General features: G+C 35.4%; 1 protein-coding gene across 10 annotated transcripts in view; it reads left to right on the forward strand.

Moving 5' to 3' along the window:
- The window catches only part of PTPN13 (protein tyrosine phosphatase non-receptor type 13), a 182,377-nt gene that overhangs the window by 121,012 nt on the left and 39,215 nt on the right, over nt 1-22,150 (forward strand). For 3 of the 10 annotated variants that reach the window (XM_010966161.3, XM_010966158.3, XM_010966164.3), the window contains 13 exons: nt 1,259-1,676; nt 1,829-1,926; nt 3,507-3,563; nt 12,817-12,906; nt 13,596-13,703; nt 13,873-14,004; nt 15,383-15,846; nt 16,869-17,015; nt 18,109-18,202; nt 18,810-18,895; nt 19,589-19,751; nt 20,958-21,172; nt 21,286-21,384. In XM_010966161.3, the coding sequence (XP_010964463.1) occupies nt 1,259-1,676; nt 1,829-1,926; nt 3,507-3,563; nt 12,817-12,906; nt 13,596-13,703; nt 13,873-14,004; nt 15,383-15,846; nt 16,869-17,015; nt 18,109-18,202; nt 18,810-18,895; nt 19,589-19,751; nt 20,958-21,172; nt 21,286-21,384 (2,171 nt within the window). The remainder of the gene's footprint in view (nt 1-1,258; nt 1,677-1,828; nt 1,927-3,506; nt 3,564-12,816; nt 12,907-13,595; nt 13,704-13,872; nt 14,005-15,382; nt 15,847-16,868; nt 17,016-18,108; nt 18,203-18,809; nt 18,896-19,588; nt 19,752-20,957; nt 21,173-21,285; nt 21,385-22,150) is intronic. The other 7 variants (XM_010966162.3, XM_010966159.3, XM_045524984.2 and 4 more) reach the window with 6 other exon arrangements.

Below are 22,150 nucleotides of genomic sequence, written 5' to 3' on the forward strand. Positions count from 1 at the left end.
CATCTGACATTTTCTTTTTAAAAACAAGTTTCACAGCTGTTTACGTAATGGTCAAGCTGTATTCCCATAGAGTGCAACACAGGGTTGGTACTTTCCATGAGGTGGGGCCAGACGGGGTGCCTTGTGATGTGGATTACTAATGTGTGAACAACTAAACCATTTGAAATTGTGTTCTCCTGGTCCTTTAAATACATGAAAGGGTTTTGATGCCAAAATTGTGTGATGCAATGCTTTTGTTTATAGCCTCAAATGTTCAAATACTGACATGACGTTGGTTCTCACAAAATAGAACACCCATTCACTTGTTATAAAGTATCTCTAAATTTAGCCTCTAAAAGAAGACCTTAGATACGTATTTTGGAGTGAAAGGAATTTAAGAACCCCAGCTCCTTAATCTTATTAATTAACAGGAACAAAAGAGAAAAGACATGTGTGATTCTCCCATGTCTTCTGTGCCTCAGGTAAATCATGAAAAGTCAGTAAGGTGGGAAAGTGGTATGGGCACAGTAATTCAATCAGAAATGATTGAAAATTTGCCATAAAAGGGTTTTGCTTTTGGTTTGGGGTTTTTGTTTTTGTTTTGTTTTAGGGTTTTTTGGTAATAATTTTATTGAAACATAATTTACATACCATACAATTCACTCACTTAAATTAACAGAATTCAGTGATTTTAAGTATATTCACATTGTTAAGAGAGTTGTGCAAACATCACTACAATCTGCCATAAGCTTTTAAAAATATAATAAGAACTTTTCCTCTGGGCAAAATGTTCCTCTGCACAGCTTTTTTCAGGCATGCTCTCACCACGTCGGACCATGTTGGCAGATCCAGGTTTCCTCTCTCCCTCTCTCCGTCCTTGGTATGCTGATATTTTAGCAGAGATACTAGTAGGGTTGAAATTTTCTCTGTCAAACATCATTCTCACTTCTAGTTGAAAACTGTAATCGGCAATTTGGGGTCAGCAAGCCTGAATGAAGCCCAAACATTATTAGCTCCAAGAAAATCACTCTGTGAAAGGAAATGCTGACCAGGCCCTGGCTGTGAGAAGGCTACAAGGATGGAGAGATGGTAGAGAAACCAGGATCTTCCAACCCTCCTTTTTAAAATCCTTGATTGCCGCTCTCCGAAAGCTACCTACTTATGCTGGCAATCAAAATGATTAAAAATTGCATGCTGGTTTTTTTATTTATTAAAATAGCTCTTCACATTAAGGTACTACGGTGATTCCGTCGTGTAAAGCAATCCTATTTCCTTGTAGAGAGAGCTTCGTTTAGGAGCCTGAATCTCCAAGCAGAGTCCATTAGAGGATTTAATATGGGACGAGCAATCAGCACTGGTAGTCTGGCCAGCAGCACCCTGAACAAACTTGCCGTTCGACCTCTGTCAGTCCAAGCTGAGATTCTGAAGAGGCTATCCTGCTCAGAGCTGTCGCTTTACCAGCCATTGCAAAACAGTGCCAAAGAGAAGAGTGACAAAGCTTCATGGGAGGAAAAGCCTAGAGGGATGAGTAAATCATACCACGATCTCAGTCAGGCCTCTCTCTATCCTCACCGGAAAAATGTCAGTGTTGACATGGAATCCCCTCCACAAACCATTGCGGAGTTGGTAGGAAAACCATTTCACCAGATGGCAAGATCTGAGACAGAATCTTTGGCAGGATTCACAAAACTTAATAAGTAAGAACATAATTAACTAACCCGAGCTACATATTTGTAAATTCTGCATTTCATACTTCTGTTTTTGTTTTGACATTTTATTATTTTCACCATATATATATATTTTTTTTACATTGACACTTCCCCACCCTGCCTTCCTCTTCCCTCTTTAGTTCAAAGTCTGTTGCAAGTTTAAATAGAAGCCCTGAAAGGAGGAAACATGAATCAGACTCCTCATCCTTTGAAGACCCTGGTCAAGCATGTGTTATAGGTCAGCATCAACGAGCCTACCTTCTTCCTCCTGTCCCTCTTGCTCACAGTGACATGACTGAGATCACGCTAATGACTGAGAAAATGTTTTTGGTTCTCTGTCCTAATTGTTAAAACTTTTTGTGAATATAAAGCTTTAGGCTACTTAAAGTGTACCAGGTGAAATCAAAAATTGATTTAACAAGTGATTGCCTCCTGACACAGACCATCACTTGGTTCTCTCTTGATTGCAGGTAAAAGCCATGACGGTCTTACTGAGAGAACCAGGCAGTCTGGTGCCAGGGCTTTGGACAGCCTTCTTTAGGATTTTCCTTACAAGCTGTGAGAGTAGACTCTACTGATGCTGTATTTTTTTAAGAAAAGTTTGTTTAGGGTACTTTCAGAATGGAATTGTCTCTGGAAAGAGATAGTTTTATGAAATGTGCCATAGGTGATCTGGTAGAAATTCTTAGTTGATTTAAGTTCTCTCAAGTTATCCCAGCTATCTGGGGCCTATTAACTATTTAAGTGAAATAGAAGTTGTTTGTGTTTATAAACACAGACTACCTTATAAGATAAACAGTTAAGGATTCCTGTTGCTTTTTTGCATCTTAAAAGGATATTGCACGAGAAATCAGTCTTTTACAAGAGTAGACATTTAGGACACACGTCTGAACAACTACTCAAAATAGGAAACAGCTGGGGAGACAAAAGGTCACCAAGGATACCCTCTTCTGTGGTCGTTTAATCAAATAATACTAATTAACTCTCCCTTAGAACTATGTTTGATCACTTAACCCTAATTATACAAAGTTAAGAAGTATTTTTCACCCTGTAACTGGATTGGGGATATGAGGATTAAATGAAGTCAAAAGAGAACTCCACCCTATAGTTGATAAATATTTATGTAAAACCATATTACTTTATTAACGTAGGTTTCCACAACTTTCAGAGATTCCACTGTCATCAATTTGAATTGAATAAAAAAATATTTAAACAGATGAAAGATAAGATTCCATCCTATAGGTTACCCTGTGTGTTGAAAATAGCCTAAAAAGACACTATTCAATCTTTTATAAAATTATTTTCAAAGTATATTCCTATATAATGGGATCTCTTATAGGTTTCAAGCTATTTTCATTACAGAAAAATCCATCACATATCGGAAGTAAAGCAGTAAATATTCCATAGAAAAACACAAATAAAATAAGACTCGACCATGAAAGAAAATTTGTTTTCTGCATTTGTTTTGGGTTATGCATTCTTATTAAATACTGATTTTTCTTTTAACATTTGAACAAACGCTTTAAAACTCAGTTTCATCATTTCATGCATGACACATCAGAATGTCATTGTCAGAAACAGTCCATTTGTATTTAAATTTATTCTGCAAAACAAGTTAATATGCCTACCTGGACATTAAAAGTAGTTTAAAAAAAAAAAAGTCCATTATGGGAAGACATATTTTTCTGAGTGTAAATAAAAGAAAATGTTACTACTTTAATAGTTTACTGATTTTTATAAATTTATCAGAAGAAATTAATTCTATATCTAGTATCTGACCATTTTTTAAACTGTCTAATAATTGAATTTATACCACAGGAATGACCTTGCATAGTTCTGGAAATTCTTCATCCCAAGTACCCTTAAAAGAAAATGGTAGGTTTACAAAATGTTTCTCCTCATTTCCATCGTATTTTCTCTTGTATCTTATAAGCTAGTTTTAGATGTAGTGATGGAGAGTTTTCAACTCTGTGCCAAGGATTTTAGGCCTTACGCTAGAGTTGAATGAGAGTTGTGTTTTTCAGCATCTTGGTGATGTTATTGGACCTATAATTTAGACTAATGTTGATGAAGTAGAGAAATGATGCATTTGAGATGAGGACACTAATTGGGAGGCCAAGATAGTGTAGGTAGGAGATAGTTTTACTGAAAAGAGTTTTAGCTGAGGCTGTTATTTTAAAGGGATGCTTGAGCTGAATCTTGAAATAAAAGGAGGATTTATTCAGGCCTAATGGGGTGGATAAGTATTCTAGACCAAGGGCATGGTGTGATCGGAGACATGGAGACATATGGGAAGACAACAGATTCCGGGAAATGCAAGAGTCTCAGTGTGGAGGATTGTGGGGCCAGGATGAAGCTCAGGAACTAAATGGGAATTAGCTTTGAGTCTTATCCTAAATCTTTTGGGGAGAATTTAGAGATTTTAAATATTGAGATTTGTAGTATAGGAAAGAGACTAAGAGGAAAAAAATCGTAGGAAAAAACTTTGGGCAGTGATTTGAAAGTCAGTGGATTCAAAATTTTTAGAATTTAGGTTACAGAATACTTTCATATACATTATCTTATGTAACTTTTCCAACTTTAATGGGTAGGAAGAATATTATTATATATTACTAATACTTACCTCCAAAATGTTTGTTTTACCCTCAAATTCTTAAAGTTGAAATAATCAGGAGCCTGATGAGAAAGAAGTATATATAAGAATCAAAAGTATTAACATAATTAAGCTTGATGAAGCTTTAAGTTTAGTTCTCATTTTCCTGAGAGCCAAGGCAAAAAGGAAGGCATGAAAATTGGTTACACTGTATGAAACTGCTCTTTTTTTTAGGTCAGAACTGTCAATTTTGTATTTTTCTCATTCTCTAGTGGAAATATACATACCAGTCGTTCAAGAGAGGAAAATTTTGTTTAGAAGCAAAATTGTGTCAGAAAGTAAATCTTTTTACTTTTACAACATCTTAAATACTCAGCAAATGAAGGATTTTTTTCATCTCATATTTTTACTATTTCCTCAAAAAAATCTGAAGGCATACTATTAAAGAAAAAGTCAGCTTATACTTGGGCCTAAATTGCTAAGACCTTGGAATATAGCTTTATATATAAATATATTTTCATGATGACCGAATGTCTTACATGCAGGGAAGTTAGAATATGTCTGTCCCTGAAGCAGGTCAGTTATTAACATGCCCACAGTGGTCGTACTTACTGGCTAACAGCTATTGAGTGCTTACTGTGTGCCAAACACTGTTCCAAGCACTTCATGTTCATCTCCCACTCAGTCCGCACAACGATCCTATGAGGCAGAACTAATGTTACTTCCTTTTCACAAATGAGAAGCCAAAGCACAGAGAGGTTGAGTTGTGCAGTAGGTCGTGGAGCTGGCAAGTGCCGGAGCCATGACTTGAATGCAGATGTGTTTCCAGCGCCCCATTCTAATCCACTCTTTAGACTGTCTCCCAGCAATAGTAATGCCTAATGATTCATGAGATTATTGCTCCCAGCTAGACTTTTGAAATAAACTAGATTATAATCTATTTAAGGGTAAGAACCTAAAATGTGTTTTTACCTAGGTTCTAGTGGAAAAGAATATGAATTTACACTGGATACCAAATGAGCAGTTATGTGCAGGTTACGGTCTGTGTTTAAACCTTAGACACCTCTTCCCAGCTGCCCCGCAACCTACAGAGGGGCCAACCTACCTTCCCATGGAGGTGTTCCCCAGTTGGCTTGCAGACAAGTTTATGCGTGCTTCAAAATTCTCTTTGAATCTGTCCAAAGACCCCTAAATTAGTGCTCTGTTGAGAATTGAGTTTGACATAATAGAGCATGGCAAATTTGTTGTTCTAAATAAGGTGACTGAGATCAGAAAGTTAAATTACTTGCCCATTAGTCAAATATAGGACTTTTTAATTATAAGTTATTTATCACAATACAAGGTCCGAAGGAATAAAATTAAATCTTAACCTTTTATGACTTTCAGAGACCCGTAAGGAGGTCAAACTTGAAGGAGCAATATTCCATTGTATATGTATACCACATTTTCTTTATCCTTTCGTATGTTGAACACTTGGGTTGCTTTCATATCTTGGATATTGTAAATAGTGGTGCTATGAACACTAGGGAGTGTTTTTGTGTTTTCTAGATATATACCTAGGAGTGGAATTGCTGGGTCATATGGTAGTTCTATTTTTAGTTTTTTGAAGAGTATTCATCCTGCTTTCCATAATGGCTGCACCATTTTACATTGCCACCAACAGTGTATGAGAATTCCCTTTTCTCCACATCCTTGACAACATTTGTTATTTTGTAGACTTTTTGATGGTAGCCATTCTGATAGGTGTGAGGTGATTTCTCATGTGGTTTTAATTTACATTTCTAATGATTACCAGTTTTGAGCATCTTTTCATGTGCCTATTGGCTATCTGTATGTCTTCTTTGGAAAAATGTCTGTTCAGATCTTCTGCCCATTTTTTGATTTGGTTGTGTTTTGTTTTGTATTTTAATATTCAGTTGTATGAATTGTTTATGTATTTTGGATATTACCCCTTGTTGGTCATATCATTTGCAAATATTTTCTCCCATTCAGTAGGTTGTCTTCATTTTGTCAATAGTTGCCTCTGCTGTGCAGAATCTTTTAAGTTTAATTAAGTCTTATTTGTTTATTTTTGCTGCCTTAGGAGACAGATCCAGTAAAATAGTGCTACGATTTGTCAAAGAGTGTTCTGCGTACGTTGTTGTCTAGGAGTTTTATGGTTTCAGGTTTCACATTTAGTTCTTTCATCTATTTTGGGGTTATGTCTGTATATGTTACAAGGAAATGCTCTAATCTTACTATTTTACATGCAGCTGTAGAGTTCTTTCAGCACTACTTATTGAAGACACTGTCTTCTCTCCATTGTATAGTCTTGCCTCCTTTGTCATAGATTAATTAACCATAGGTGTGCTGGTTTATTTCTGGGCTTTCTATCCTGTTCCATTGATCTGTGTCTACTTTTGTGCCATTACTGTGCTGTTTTGACTACTATAGCTTTGTAGTATATAGTCTGAAGTCAGAGAGGGTGACCTCTAGTTGTGTTGTTTTTCGTTTTGTTTTGTTTTGTTTTGTTTTTCTCTCAAGCTTGCTTTGGGAATTCAGGGTCTTTTGTGGTTCCACATTAATTTTAGGACTATTTCTCCTATTTCTGTGAAAAATGTCCGGGGTATTTTGATAGCGATTGCGTTACATTTGTAGATTCCTTTGGGTAGTAAGGCCATTTTAGTAGTATGTATTCTTCTAATCCAAGAGCATGGAATATCTTTCCATTTCTTTGTATCATCTTTAATTTCCTTTTTTCAGTGATTTCTAGTTTTCAGTGAATAGGTCTTTCAATTTGTTGGTTAAGTTTGCTCCTAGGTACTTCATTGTTTTTGATGCGATTTTAATCAATATATTTTTTTTTACTTTCTCTTTTGATAGTTCATTATTAGTGTATAGAAAAACAGCAGATTTCTATATATTAATCTTGTGTCCTGCAACTTTACTGAATTCATTTATTGGTTTTAATAGTTTTTTGGTGGAGACTTCAGAGTTTTCCGTATAAAGTATCATGTCATCTGCACATAGTGACAATTTACTTCTTCTCTTCCAATTTAGATGCCTTTTATTTCTTTTTCCTGTTTGATTGTTGTGGCTACGACTTCTAATACTATGTTGAATAGAAGTGGCGAGACTGAGCCTTCTTGTCTTGTTCCTGAATTTAGAGGAAAGGCTTTCAGCTTTTTACCATTAAGTATGATGTTAGTTGTAGGTTTGTCATAAATGGCTTTTATTATGTTGAGATATGTTCCCTCTATACCAATTTTGTTAAGAGTTTTTATCATGGCTGGATATTGAATTTTGACAAATGCCTTTTCTGTGTCTATTGAGATGATTGTGTAATTTTTTCTTCCTTTTGTTATGTGGTGTATCACATTGATTAATTTGCCAAAGTTGAACCATCCTGGCGTCCCTAGAATAAATCCAACTTGACATGGTGTATGATCATTTCTGTATATTGTTGCATTTGGTTTGCTGATATTTTGTTGAGGAATTTTGCATCTATATTCATCAAAGATACTGTCTTGTAATTTTTTTTTTTTGTAATGTCTTTGTCTGACTTTGGTACCAGAATAATAGATGGTGGCCTCATAGATTGAATTTGGGAGTGTTTTGTCCTCTTCAATTTTGGGGAATAATTTGAGAAGGATAGGTCTTAGCTCTTCTTTATATATCTGGTAGACTCCCCCCGTGAACTGTCCAGGCCTGGATTTTTGTGTGCTAGAAGTTTTTGGTTTTATTTTTTTTTCTTTTTCTTTTTAACAGATTCAATTTCTCTACTACTGATCAGTCCATTTCTTCTTGACTTAGTCTTGGTAGGCTGTATGTTTCTAGAAATTTGTCGATTTCTTCTAGGTTGTCCAGTTTGTTGACAGATAACTGTAATATTCTCTTATGATTTTTTGTATGTCTATTGGTTGTTGTTTCTCCTCTTTCATTTCTTATTTTATTAGGTTCTCTCTTCTTAGTAAGCCTGGCTAAAAGTTTATCAATTTTGTTTATCTTTCCAAAAACTAGCTCTTGGTTTCATTGATCTTTTCTATTGGTTTGTTTGTTTTGGTTTGGTTTCGTTTTTTGTTTTGTTTTGTTTTTTTTAGTTTTGTTGTTGTTGTTGTTGTTGTTTTGGTCTCTATTTTATTTATTCCCTCTCTGATCTTTATTATTTCCTTCCTTCAGCTGACTTTGGGGTTTGTTCTTCTTTTTCTGTTTCCTTTAATTGGTAGGTTAGGTTGTTTATTTGAGATTTTTCTTGTTCTTAATGAAGGCCTGCACTACTGTAAACTTCCCTCTTAGAATTGCTTTTGCTATGTCTCATAATTTTAGAGAATTCTGTTTCCATTTTCATTTGTCTTGAGATATTTTCAGATTTTCTCTTTGATTTCTTCACTGATCCATTGGGTTTTTTTAGTAGCATGTTGTTTAGTCTCCACGTGCTTGTTCTTTTCCCATTTTTCTTTCTGTAATTGATTTCTAGTTTCATACCATTGTGGTAGGAAAACATGCTTGATATAATTTCTCACCTCTTAAATTTGCTGAGAATTGTTTTGTGGCCTAGCATGTGATCTGTCCTGGAGGCTGCTCCATGTGCTCTTGAAAGGAATGTGTATTTTACTGTTTGGGGAATGTAATGTCCTATATATATTTATTAAATCCAATTGGTCTGTTGTATCATTTAAGACTACTGTTGCCTTGTTGATTTCCTGTCTGGATGATCTATCCATTGATGTCTGTGGGGTGTTAAAATTCTCTAATCAGACAAGGGGGCTCATCTCCCCTGTGTAGGACCCCCAGGACTGGAGCACCCAATCTCTGGCTCTTACCACTTTTTCCTCAGAATGGGTCTCTGCACATGTATTCTCACTTTTCTTCTGAGTCCTCTCTTCCAGGAGCACAGAATTATGTAAAATTGGTTTACAGTGTTTCTTGTTTTATTATAATTTAGGATTACTATATAATTGAAAATTGACTATTAGTTGGATTTGCCACCTTCTTCCTTGTCCAAACCACAAAATAAGATCAAGCACCAGATTCTTAACAAAAACAAAATGAAAAAACAAAACAAAACAAAACATAAAAAAACCTCGTGTGAAAAAGCTTGTTCAGGTGCAAAGTAACTTGGTACAGATAGTTAAAGAAGCTTTTTCCTCAGTATTAAAACTGATTATTGTCTTTTTGAGTACTCTTAATTCCTACTTATAAAACGTTATGCAGAAGATTTTAAAACACACTTTGTTTAGTTGGATGTCAAGTACCAGTGTAATTTTAAATGCTAGTGGCTTTTGTTTTGAGGCTTTTTTAATCTAATGTTTAATTATAATACATACAAATTTTAAATTGAGAGTGCTCACAAAGGATTCAACAGATACAGAAATCAGCCAGAAACAAGATAGAGTCAAATAATTTAAAAACCAAAAGGAAATTAAAGTTTATCTAAACCAAGCCTTTTCATTCTATCATTGAGTTAAATGAGTCCCAGAAATGTTATGTGTCTGCAGTGCACTCAGCTAATTTGTGCCAAAGTTCCCATTATGATCCCCCTTACCTGCCTCAGGAGCAGTTAGTATATTAGGTAATATAACAATGAAAAATACCTCTCTTTGTTTTTATATCAGTATGGTGTTACTGACCCATCCTCCCCAAGGTTTGAAACGGGTCTTTTTATCCCTAGAGTTAGTGATGAATTTATCCAGCCTCCTCTACCAGTATTCCAGTTCCTCTTAGAATCAGTGGCATGGAGTTGCCTGATAGTTGACAAGGGTCTGCATCTATAACCAAGAAACTAGTTTGTCTTGCAAAAAGAATCATTGATTTCACTTAAATTGATCATATGGTTTTGGCCTTATCACAAATATACTTTTACTAAGAAATTCAAGTAGTTTACTCATAGATAACGTCTATAATTAGTATCCATAGTTATTCTAGTTAGAGACTGAATATGTCCACATGAACCTTATGAGAGATGAGAAAGGCAACATTGGAACAACAGTCTCTAATGCAGAGACGGTGTACATTTAATTTCTAACTTACATATTTATCAATTATTCTTAAGATATTTCCCAGGTAAACATTATTGAGAACGACACCAGCATATAAGAAGTGTTATTACTTAAAGAAGTTGATTTCAGCCTCTTTTTAATGTTAAAATATTTGCAGAATTTGCTGTGGTCATGAAGTGTATTAATGGGAAAAGAATTCTTTTAAATATAAAAATATGTATTCCTTGAATGTTACTGCTTGTTTCTGTGAGGTAATTTAACTCAGAAATGCATTGGTACTTGAGATATCTAGCTCCTCACTTTCAGTGATTCATAAATTCTGTACTTTTAAATTTACTTGGATTCTCCTGTACCTCAGATACTTACTGATTTTTTTTTAACCAGTGGTAAAGTATTTTGACTATCTCTGTGAATACAACAGAGATACAAGACAAGACAAATAGGAACTCGACATGTACACAGTACTGTCTAGTAACATGTAGCTCCACACCAACATCCTTCCTTCTTTCCCAACACGAATAAGTCACTTTATATTGGAGTGGGAAGGGGGGAGGGGGGCACTGGGGGAGGATCCTGTTAAAAAGAGGAGGTTAGCAAAGCTTCCCCTTTCCAAAAGAATATTCAGTTCCATCTACTCAAATCTTGTACTCCAGCCATGCTAATCTGTGATGTTTTCCCAGAACCTTTTCTGCCTTTTTTCCACCTCAGCTTTTGTTACTGCCTTACTTGTTACGTACAACCCTCTCCATAATCCACTTATTAAAACGCTACCTCTATTCCTTGAACTCTTTATTTCTGGCAGGAAGAAACCTCTCCTTTCAGGTCTGACTCATGGCTTCATAATACAGCTATTTCTTTAAAATCTTAACATTCTATTTATCAGTCAGGCTCACATGTATTATGCTAGCAGCTTTCTTATACATTGTCTCTATTTTCCCCAATTGCCTAATGAGGGACTTTCACAGGACAATTGTTAAGTAAATATTTGAAAGATGAAAAAAAATTAAATTAATTAATGTTTAAATCTTACTGATGAATCCTTGAATACAGAGAGCCCAATCTGTTGCTTCTAGTTAGGGAAGTAAATACACAAAAATATTGCACAGTTACAATTTGCGTGTGTCTCTCTGCGTGTGTGTCTCTGTGTGGGAAACATTTTAATACACACACACACACATGCACACAAGCGATCGGGGTGATGGCTGCGTTGAGTTCTTCTGAAACCACTCTCCTTGGCTTTGTAGGTGGTGGTCTTCCCTCTGTGCACACACGTCTGTATCCAAATTCCCTCTTCTTATAAGGACACCAGTCATATTGCATTAGGCCCATCCTAAAGACCTCATTTTAACTTAAATTTTTTTTAAAAACCTATCTCCATATATCGTTAAATTCTGAGGTACAGAGAGTTAGGGCTTCAATATATATGTATTCTGAGGAAAGGGAGGAGGAACCCTGTTTAGTTCATAACAAGAACTAAGTGGTAAGTTCTAGGTTCATAGTGTGTGTGTGTGTGTGTGTGTGTGTGTGTGTTTAAATGCTCTTGATTATTAAGTAAATGAAGTAATTTTAACATGACAAATGGCATATTTATTGGTTTAATTTAGGAGATATTTGTGAATGATCAGTTTACTTTAAAAAAAAAAAAACCTAAGTGGAAATAAGAAAAAGTGAATTGTAGTTCTGATGCCAACATTCACTGAATTTATTTGACTAGGATTTATTGAGTACTTACTTAAGGCATTTTGCTGGGCAGTGATACTAGCTATAATGTTGAGCAAGCCCTGAACTATTATTTCTCATCTGCAAGACAATGATTAGAAATCTCTTTAACTTACCTCATGAGATTGTTCCACAAATAAAATAAGAAATAAATGAAAGTCCTTTGAGAGTGTAAATGTGCTAGCCAAGTCATTATTAATGGGATTTAAAAGAATAAATCCTATTTTTTCTTTTTGTTTCACCCTACAACTTACTATGAACATTTTACTCTTCATAAGTAGAAGTGCCAGCCACTTATTAGTGGGGAATTCTTTTTTTTTCCCCTTTTTTCAGGGAGGAGGGTGCCTAGGTTTATTTATTTATTTGTTTTAAGGAAGGTCCTGGCCTATATGCTAGGCGGGCACTCTACCACTGAGCTATACCCTCCCCCTCAGTGGGAAATTCTTAACATATTGAGTGTTGTCAAATTCATGACATCAACTCTGTTGTAACAAAGACATGGGGTCTGACCACCGTAGTTTAGGATTCACCTCTTGCCTGTACTAGCTGAGGAAACCTGCGCAAATCATTTAACCTCAAGATTTATTTACTCATTTGTAACTGAAATATACTCATTTCACAAGTTACTATTTATAACGAATAAATATGATAGCATATAGTCATTTGGTAAACTATAAATCACTATCAAAATATAAAATAATGGCATTATATTATTTAAAATATAATGTTAAAGTGATGCAGCAATCCATTAATGAGCTGTTATTTAAATTGAAATGAGCAGTGTCAATGCCTAAGTATATTATGTTTACTTTGTCTTAAAATTGTTCATTTCCAATAGATGTGCTACACAAAAGATGGAGCATAGTGTCTTCACCAGAAAGGGAGATCACCCTGGTGAACCTGAAAAAAGATGCAAAGTATGGCTTAGGTAAGTCACTAAGATTGTTAAAGATCTGAGAATTGAAAGAGAAAAAGTGGATCGTGTAGCGTTGGCGTTGAGGCACCGGCCCACTCTGCCCATCTGCATCCCCTAAACCCACACGGCCAGCCAGGAAATGCCAAAGATGAAATGCTTACAAGCAATATTTCCACCAAATTTAAGTCCCATCTCACAAGCATTACCTACTAAATCGTGTTTGATACGAGTCTACACATCTGTGTCTCAAGCAGGGTAGTCATTAGTCCTTGAAAGCACCAATAGCACGAAGATCTTTTTTTTTTTTTTTTTTTTTACTTATTTTTTATTGAGGTATAGTTGATTTACAACAATACATAAGTTCCAGGTATATAACATAGTGATTCACAATTTTTTTAAACATTCTTTTATTGAGTTATAGTCACTTTACAATGTTGTGTCAAATTCCAGTGTAGAGCACAATTTTTCAGTTATACATGAACATACATATATTCATTGTCACATTTTTTTTCACTGTGATGATTCATAATTTTTAAAGGTTATACTCCACTTATAGTTATAAAATACTGGCTATGTTCCTATGCTGTACCGTATATTCTTGTAGCTTATTTATTTTATATATACCAGTTTGTACGTCATAACCTCCTATCCCTATGTTACCTCTCCCCGTGAAGATCTTTTTAAAATGTGCTGTTTCACAGGATTTCAAATTATTGGTGGAGAGAAGATGGGAAGACTGGATCTCGGTGTATTTATTAGTTCAGTCACCCCTGGAGGACCAGCTGACTTGGATGGGTGCTTAAAGCCAGGTACTTTAAATTTGGGAAATTTCTAGATACTTACTGACAGGCATGAATTTGCAAGCCAGTGAAAGTAGAACTTCGGCAAAACAAAAATAATGAAGGGGAGGTGACATTTCTAAGATTTAGCGTGAATTTCTCTTTGTTGTTGAAAATACTGGACTGTCTGTTGTTACAGGAGACCGTTTGATATCTGTGAATAGTGTCAGTCTGGAAGGGGTCAGCCACCATGCTGCAATTGAAATTTTGCAAAATGCACCCGAAGACGTGACACTTGTTATCTCTCAGCCAAAAGAAAAGATATCCAAAGGTAATGTTGTGACTGTCTCTTAGCTGTATGTTCTATCTCACTTTCCACAAGAACTTCAATACCTTGGACAATAAATTGGGTTTAAGCTTCTTATATTCTTTCAGGAAATGTGGTATGTGCAGTTCTGATTGCTTTAATTCTATACATTGGTATAACTTTCATTCATCACTTCTAGGATTCTGTCTCATTCCTCTTTAGTAACATACGCATAAAAATGGATTTGTTGTGCAAAATCAATGTCACTTCAGTAAATTTTGAATAGTCAGTGCATTCCATCACTTCTTAGGCCAAATCAGAAATAAAATTCTTAATCATTGCCTAATTAATATAGTTATATAATCATTATCTTTGAAGTCCTGGCCTGAACCCAATTATAAAAGGAAAGGGTACCAGTATACCAGAAATTTAAAAGCAAGACCCATATCATTTTGTCTCATAATCCCTGCCATTAGCATGTTGTTGGAAAAACGACACTTGACAGTGATCAGATGACTTGAGTTTGAGCCATGCCTGGGCCACTTATTAGCTATATGACTTAAGTTCTCTTGAGCTATGGTTATTTTTCTTTCTTTAAGAGGATACCGTGACCTCAGCCCTGCCTTGTCTGTCTTGCACAGTGTTGTCATGAGGATCAAGTTGGGGGCAGTGTTTGAAAGAAGTACACATGGGACGTGCAGTGCAGCGGCCAGTGGGAAGGGCTCAGAGTCTGGGGTCAGACTCTGTCTCACTGCCTAACACTGTACACTTCGTTATTGACATCTAGGAACTCTGTGTATATTATTTAAGTTTTCCTTGGTTTTGCTTGCCATTTAAAGCTCTTCATTTTAATAAATTTGCAGTGTGTAAATTCTTTTACACATATCACCTGTGGTTTGTGTCTTAGGAGAGTGTCCCCAAGTGGCTTTTTTAAAGAACTGTGTACGTAAGGAGTATGGAGTTGCCGTCCTTGATAATTCCTTGGAGACCAAAATTGCAGTCTGGTAGGACAATATAAAACAAGTATATAAATAACCATTAAATAAGGGTCAAGGATTTTTGGAGACTTAGATTATCTCTAGTTAGGGAATTAAGAAAGTCTTCACAGGGGACTCACTTGAAATAGGTCTTAGAGAATGAAAATGGGGAGTTAAGGCTAAGGGGGTGTGCATTTCATTAGAAGTTGCAGAAAGAATGACCAAAAGAGGGAGCCAAGGAAACAGAAAGCATGTGCTACATCTGTTGGGTCCTTCTCATGGTTCCAGGCCCCGGGTCAGGTGTTGTGCATGTGTTATCCTGTGTAAAATCTTTTCAACGATCATCAGGGAACATTGTGTGTGAATATAAGCACAGACGTGTGTCACTAACCTGTTTTACTCATTGGTGGATTTTGACTTTTTAGTGCCTTCTACCCCTGTGCGCATTGCCAATGGCATGAAAAACTACATGAAGAAACCTTCTCACATGCAAGACAGTGCTGTAGATTCTTCTGAGGATCACTGCTGGCAACATGGCACCCCAAGGCACATCTCAGAGAGCTCATTTGTGCTGTCTGGGGGCCTGCGGGAAGGAAGCCTGAGTTCTCAAGATTCCAGGACTGAGAGTGCCAGCTTGTCCCAGAGCCAGGTCAATGGTTTCTTTGCCAGCCATGTAGGTGACCGAAGCTGGCAGGAATCACAGCATGGCAGCCCTTCCCCATCTGTAGTATCCAAAGCCACTGAGAAAAAGCGGACTTCTACTGACAGTAACCGAAGCAAAGCTAAAAACACCAGCCTATCTGACGCAGCGGATCACTCTGATCGTGGAGATTCCGACATGGATGAAGCCACTTACTCCAGCAGTCAGGATCATCACACCCTAAAAAAGGCATCGTTTAATTTGAGTCTTTTTTTTTTTTTTGATTTAACAAAGCAAAGAACAGCAAATATATTACAGAGCAGAATAATCCACTCTAAACTGAGTACATTATTCTGGAAAGGAGGAATCGTTTATACATTGCTACTAACTACTGCTGCATTTGATGCTAACTTTCAGAGAAATTAGCAGCTTCAAATACTAACTCCAAAATGGCTATTATTCTGGGAACTTGGCTATGTGATTACACAAAGCAATGATTATGATTGTTTTCTACAAATTGTTTATCTCTTTCATACTTACTATTTATATTAATAAGAGAATTTAATATCTGAAAAAAATTGTTCCTAAATAATTCATATAGTGGGAGGTTGACTTTACTATTGATGGCCTACTATTCTGAAGTTCTGAATGTATGATCATAAGGACAACATAGAAAATTGCTCGTTTCCTAGAAATTTTAGAAATGATGTAAGTTTGAACTCATATTCACAAGCAGATTCAGAAGAGGACCTTAAACCCTTTGTTAACTGAAAAGCCAGCATTCCTCCTCGTAAGAGAGTTATGCCCTTATAAACGGGGCTTAGCTGTTGTGCCTATGTTTATACTGGATTTATAAACATTAGCAAAGTAAACATGAAGGCTTCTCACCTTAAAGGCCCAAGTTAAAAGCTGTTGTTTGATATATATTGATTTTTAAAGCAAATGGAAATACTTTAAATTTGAGTGTATAAAAAGCATTGGATGAGGATAGTGTGAATGCCAGAGTTGAGCTGTTTTCTGGGCTTCCCTCTGCCATAAACGTTTGACCTAAAGCAAACCCTTTAATCTCTAGACCTCAAATTCCTCAACCATAAACTGTGAAGTCATTGGATTAGATGATCCCTAAGATTGCTTCCAACCCTCATGATCTTTGAATCCAGTCTTAATATCTTGTTTTTTCTTAATTTTTCCAAAAAACACATATTGATCTTCCATTAATAATTCAGTTTGACTCTAACAAGAAATCCTTCTGTTTGTTTTTCTTTGTTAAGGAATCTTCCTCCTCAATGAATACATCCAACAAAATGAATTTTAAAACTTTTCCATCATCACCTCCTAAACCTGGAGATATCTTTGAGGTTGAACTGGCTAAAAATAATAACAGCTTGGGGATAAGTGTCACGGTACTGTTTGACAAGGTTTTCAAATGTTTTCTCTTCTCCATTTCCAGCAGCCTATTGTGTGCCAGTTTATTCACTGAATAATTTTGCTTCAAAAGGGAAACTTGTCAAATATTCCCAAAATTAAACATTGAATTATAACTTAAAACTTTTTCTGAAAACTTAAGTGTGCTGGTCACTTTTTCCTGTGGTTTGAAAGAAATTAGACAAATGCTATTTTTTTCCTCCATAGTTTTCATACTTGCTTAATCTGAATACAAGACTCAGAAAATATAAAATTATAAAATTAATAAGTATGCTTTGTATACATTTGACAGCTTCTGCATAAGCATGGAATAATACATTTTAACCTACATCATAAATAATTAAAGTCGAATGTATATTTATATGCCCTTTCTCTTTGTAATACATCTTATAAATATGATTAGTATCTTAAAATTAGAGGTTCCCAAGAATATATGTAGTACTTTTAAAGTAGTTGAAATATAAGCATCAGCTATTTGGTGAAATTACTTTAGAATTCTGTTAGTGAATATATTTTACCCTAAAGTAGAACATTATCATTTATGACATTTGAAGGATATTGTTAGTTATAAAAAGCCATTTAGAAATAACGCAGAAACAGCACTATTAACATATAAAGACCAAAACGAAAAACTAATTTTCTAGCAGTTTTTAAAATACCATAACTCTAAGACAATTTTTCCTTGACTCATGAGATTTGCTTTCAGATTAGCAAATATGACTTGAAATATTTTATTTCATATGCTGTTGTTTTTTTCTGACAGTTCTATTTGCAAACTAATTTTGCATGGATGGATTTTGCTTTCTGCTTGTGCCTAATGCATGGTATAGGGTTAAAAAAGGAAAAGCAACTCAAGATCTGCCGTGTTGTTATTTTCTGAATAAAGAGTTTTCCTAAAAAGTAATTGCTTTAACATTTGGAAAACTTAGCTAGAAATATTCATGGGAATTACAGTAATTACATGTGCTAATATGATTCTGCTGCTTTTGGCTTTGATAAATTGAATGCTTTCTAGGTCTCAGATTTGAAAGATAAAGTGTGACATTTTTCACATTACAAAATGTTATTCTGTCTTTTTCCACTTAGGGAGGTGTGAATACCAGTGTCAGACATGGTGGCATTTATGTGAAAGCTGTTATTCCCAAGGGAGCAGCAGAGTCCGATGGCAGAATTCACAAAGGTAGAGTGTTTGTGTGTGTAATTACATAAAGGGAATTACATGCAGGATCATCACTTCAACAAGTACAGAAGAAACTGGAATGTCGATACAGACCTTCAAATGATTCATAATATAAAATAAGAATATACCAATTAGGACTGCAGCATTAAAAAGCTCCTTGATGTAATTCCTAAAACTCTTCTTTCTAGCTTATTCTCTAGTATCAGAAAATATCTGCAGTGTTTTAGTTCATGTCTTGTACTTTCTAAGAAGCAAAACGGGAAAGGGATAGTGCCCTGGCCAAAGCGCTGACATCTGCAGCCCAGTAAGAACTAACTAGGTTAGTTCCCTCCAGTCTCTCTGCATTTGTAGTACAGCTTATCTTTTTTCCATGATTTAAATTGGTTTTATACTATTTATAATACCTTCTTCTAAAAGGTACCTAGGATGAGCCGTAGAATTGGGAAAGAAATTAAATATGTATTAAAGAAACTCTGTGACACGGTTTTGTCAAGAATTTGTCTCTCCTCGAGCAAATGAGTACAAAACAAGACCACAAGATATTAAAGAGCATGTAAAATCTTCATTTTATGATTTGCTTCTTTCAACATTACTGCCTAATTTATAGGTGATCGTGTCCTCGCTGTCAATGGAGTTAGTCTGGAAGGAGCTACTCACAAGCAAGCTGTGGAAACCCTGAGAAACACAGGACAGGTAATAGATCCTTATACCACCCTTTTAAGATCCCTTAGCAGAATGTAATAATGTGCGAATAATACCAGTTTCACTGAGATCTCCAGATTTGTTAGTCAAGAAACAAAGCCTGACTCATGGAAACATTCTCGTATTGTTTTTCTTACATTTTGGAAGTGAGTATTATGACAGGGATTTTCATTGAGGAAGCTGACTTTCTATTTCACATTAGCCTTTAATATCCAGAGATCTGACAGGAGGAGGGGGATGGATTGCATTTATAATTCTTCTCTTAAACATTTACAGACATCTAGTGGTTTTCATTTCTAGTTATCCTTCAGCCCAAAGTCTAAATTCACATTGCTCTAATACATTTTGATTTAAGATGTTTACCAAATTATTTATAATGGTCTTTATAAGGGTAGTGCTGATTTTATCCTAATACCCTAATTTTCTCTAACATGGTTATATTATTTTTATAATAGAATTTTTTCTTTCTAACCATTTATCTTTTCATACAGAAAATAATAAAAACTTAATTTTGAAATTCTCAATCCCTTGCTTTTGTTGCTCTGTTTTTTTCTCCATCTGTGTTTTGGTGGACCAGGTAGTTACCTTAAATGATTTTGTACCCTCAACTGTACAAAGTCCTGAAAACTTACCTACTTTCTTATGATTCTTCATAGCTAATGAAGTGCTCTTCTATTTGTCCAGGTGGTTCATCTGTTGTTAGAAAAGGGACAATCTCCAGCATCCAAAGAACATGTCCCCGTAACCCCACAGTGCACCCTTTCAGATCCAGATGCCCAAGGCCCAGCCCTAGAAAACATGACGAAGAAAATAACGCTTGTCAAAGATTACAGCTTTGTTACTGAAGGTCAGACCGTGGGAGCCTGTCATCTTACCCTAAACTTATTCCTGGATTATTCAAAACGAGTTTTACATGTTGGATCACAATTCATGCCTGGGTGTCTTTAATTATTCTTGTCAAGTGTAAATAATAATCTGATGCAGCACTATACTGAATTATTTTTAATTTGTTTTCTTTGGTGGGGGGTAACTGGGTTTATTCATTTATTTATTGTTAATAGAGGTACTTGAGATTGAACCTAGGACTTCGTGCATGCTAGGCAGGCACTGAACCACTGACCTATATCTTCTCCCCTCCCTTTTTTTTGTTTTAAGAAACAGACACATTTTAAGTTCTTAAAGTCTGAAAGGCTTTGGATAATGAAATCATACATGAATCAAATTATAGACATTTAATAGTGCCTTAAATAGTTGTAAAATTCAAAATAAAATTTGTAAGGGAAAAAATAAATACAAATAATTGCCTAGAATGGCTTCAAACCCACATGAAACCTTGGCTTTTACATTTTCTATTTGTCTGTTAAATTTCATGGACTTGTGAAGCTAACCCGGGGTAGAAATTCACCTAATAGTTCACAGATACTGATCTTTCTTGCAAACTTTGCCAGCCTTTGGATATACCTACCACTAACTGGTAGTCAAATCAGAAAATTAAGACTGATGTAGAAGTGAGTTTTTCATAAGGCTAAATTTGTTGATAATACAGAAGTGTCTTTTACTCTAAGAGTCCATCTGTCTTCCTTTTGAGGAGCATTAATGTCCTTGGTGGTGGTATATAGTCATTGTTTTGCTTTTATTTCAAATTTTTATATCATTATACAAATGTTAATAGCGCTGAATTAGTCCCTCAAATAAGGAGAAAATACAACCCAACCTATGTTATCTTTGCTGATTATGAAAATAAAATCTGCTTATCCACTCTGTCCTACTGCCCCATGTCCTTTATTTCTTCCGTTGCTCTTTCTTTAAATATGTGTTTTTCATCCTTTCTTGGTTATTCTTTTAGTTTCTTTTGAAACTAAATTTTCTTAATGATAAAGAGTATGAAGTAGGATTTGAATGTAGAATAAGGGTACAGCAAGTACATATAAAGTTGTAAATAGAGTGGAAATGGGCTTTTTAAAATGTATCTGAGTATATATGTGTATATATTCATATGTATACACAACACATTAAAAATATTTAAATTTTTTGGATATCTTTTTTTCTCCAGAGAACACATTTGAGGTGAAATTGTTTAAAAACAGCTCAGGGCTCGGATTCAGTTTTTCTCGAGAAGATAACCTTATACCTGAACAAATGAATACCAGCATAGTAAGGGTTAAAAAACTCTTTCCTGGACAGCCAGCAGCAGAAAGTGGAAAAATAGATGTGGGAGATGTTATCTTGAAAGTGAACGGAGCCTCTTTGAAAGGACTGTCTCAGCAGGTGAGCCCCCAGCATATGGAACGTAGCATTTTTAATGGGATGGATTGGCCTTTGAGAATGATTTCATAATGCTGTTTAACTGTATCTTCATTTGTCATTCATGGTACCCCCAGGAAGTCATATCCGCTCTCAGGGGAACATCTCCAGAAGTATCCTTACTTCTCTGCAGACCTCCACCTGGTGTGCTACCGGAAATCGATCCTGCTCTTCTGGTGAGACTTATGAGACGTAACTTACATTTGTGTAGAGTGTCATTTGAGTGATTACTTCAGCTATAGTGGTTTCATCATTGATTGATTTCCTGGGTTTCACCCCAGTTGCTTGTTTAGCTAGGGGTATTATCTTGAGTGGGTCACATAACCTCTTAGTACATTCTGTGTTTGTAATATAAGGTAATTCAATTCACTTTCTCTTCTCTCCCTTCCAACTTTAGAATTCTAGGATTCTAGGATTTTAGGAATTTATATTCCAAATGTAAATAGAAAAAGACATAAAACAATGGTTACAAAAATCTTTTGTCCATTTCTTCGTTGAGCCAGACTCAGAAATGTAATTCTCATTCTGAGCTAGTTTAGATGAAAATAAGAATTATTTAAGATTGGGGGGGGCGGGGTATAGCTCAAGTGGTAGAGTGCATGCTTAGCATGCATGAGGTCCTGGGTTCAATCCCCAGTACCTCCATTGAAAAACCAAATAAATAAACATAATTACCTTCCCCCTGAAAAAAAAGAAAAAGATTTTTTGCCTTCATTTTTAATACTGGAAATCACATAATAAACAATCTGTCCATTTCCCTTTCTTATGTTAAGGAATAGCTAAAAGGATCCAACATCTATTTTGGTAGTTAATTATAAATTGCATACTAATAAGTAAGAATCCATACATAGATGAATAATCATCTAATTGAAAGAGCCTTTGGCCCATCTACTTAAAATAGTGTTCTGTTACCAATGAACATGATCCCTGGGTGTGAAAGGC

The sequence above is a fragment of the Camelus bactrianus genome, chromosome 2 (genome assembly GCF_048773025.1).
Source record: "Camelus bactrianus isolate YW-2024 breed Bactrian camel chromosome 2, ASM4877302v1, whole genome shotgun sequence".
Taxonomy (NCBI): domain Eukaryota; kingdom Metazoa; phylum Chordata; class Mammalia; order Artiodactyla; family Camelidae; genus Camelus; species Camelus bactrianus.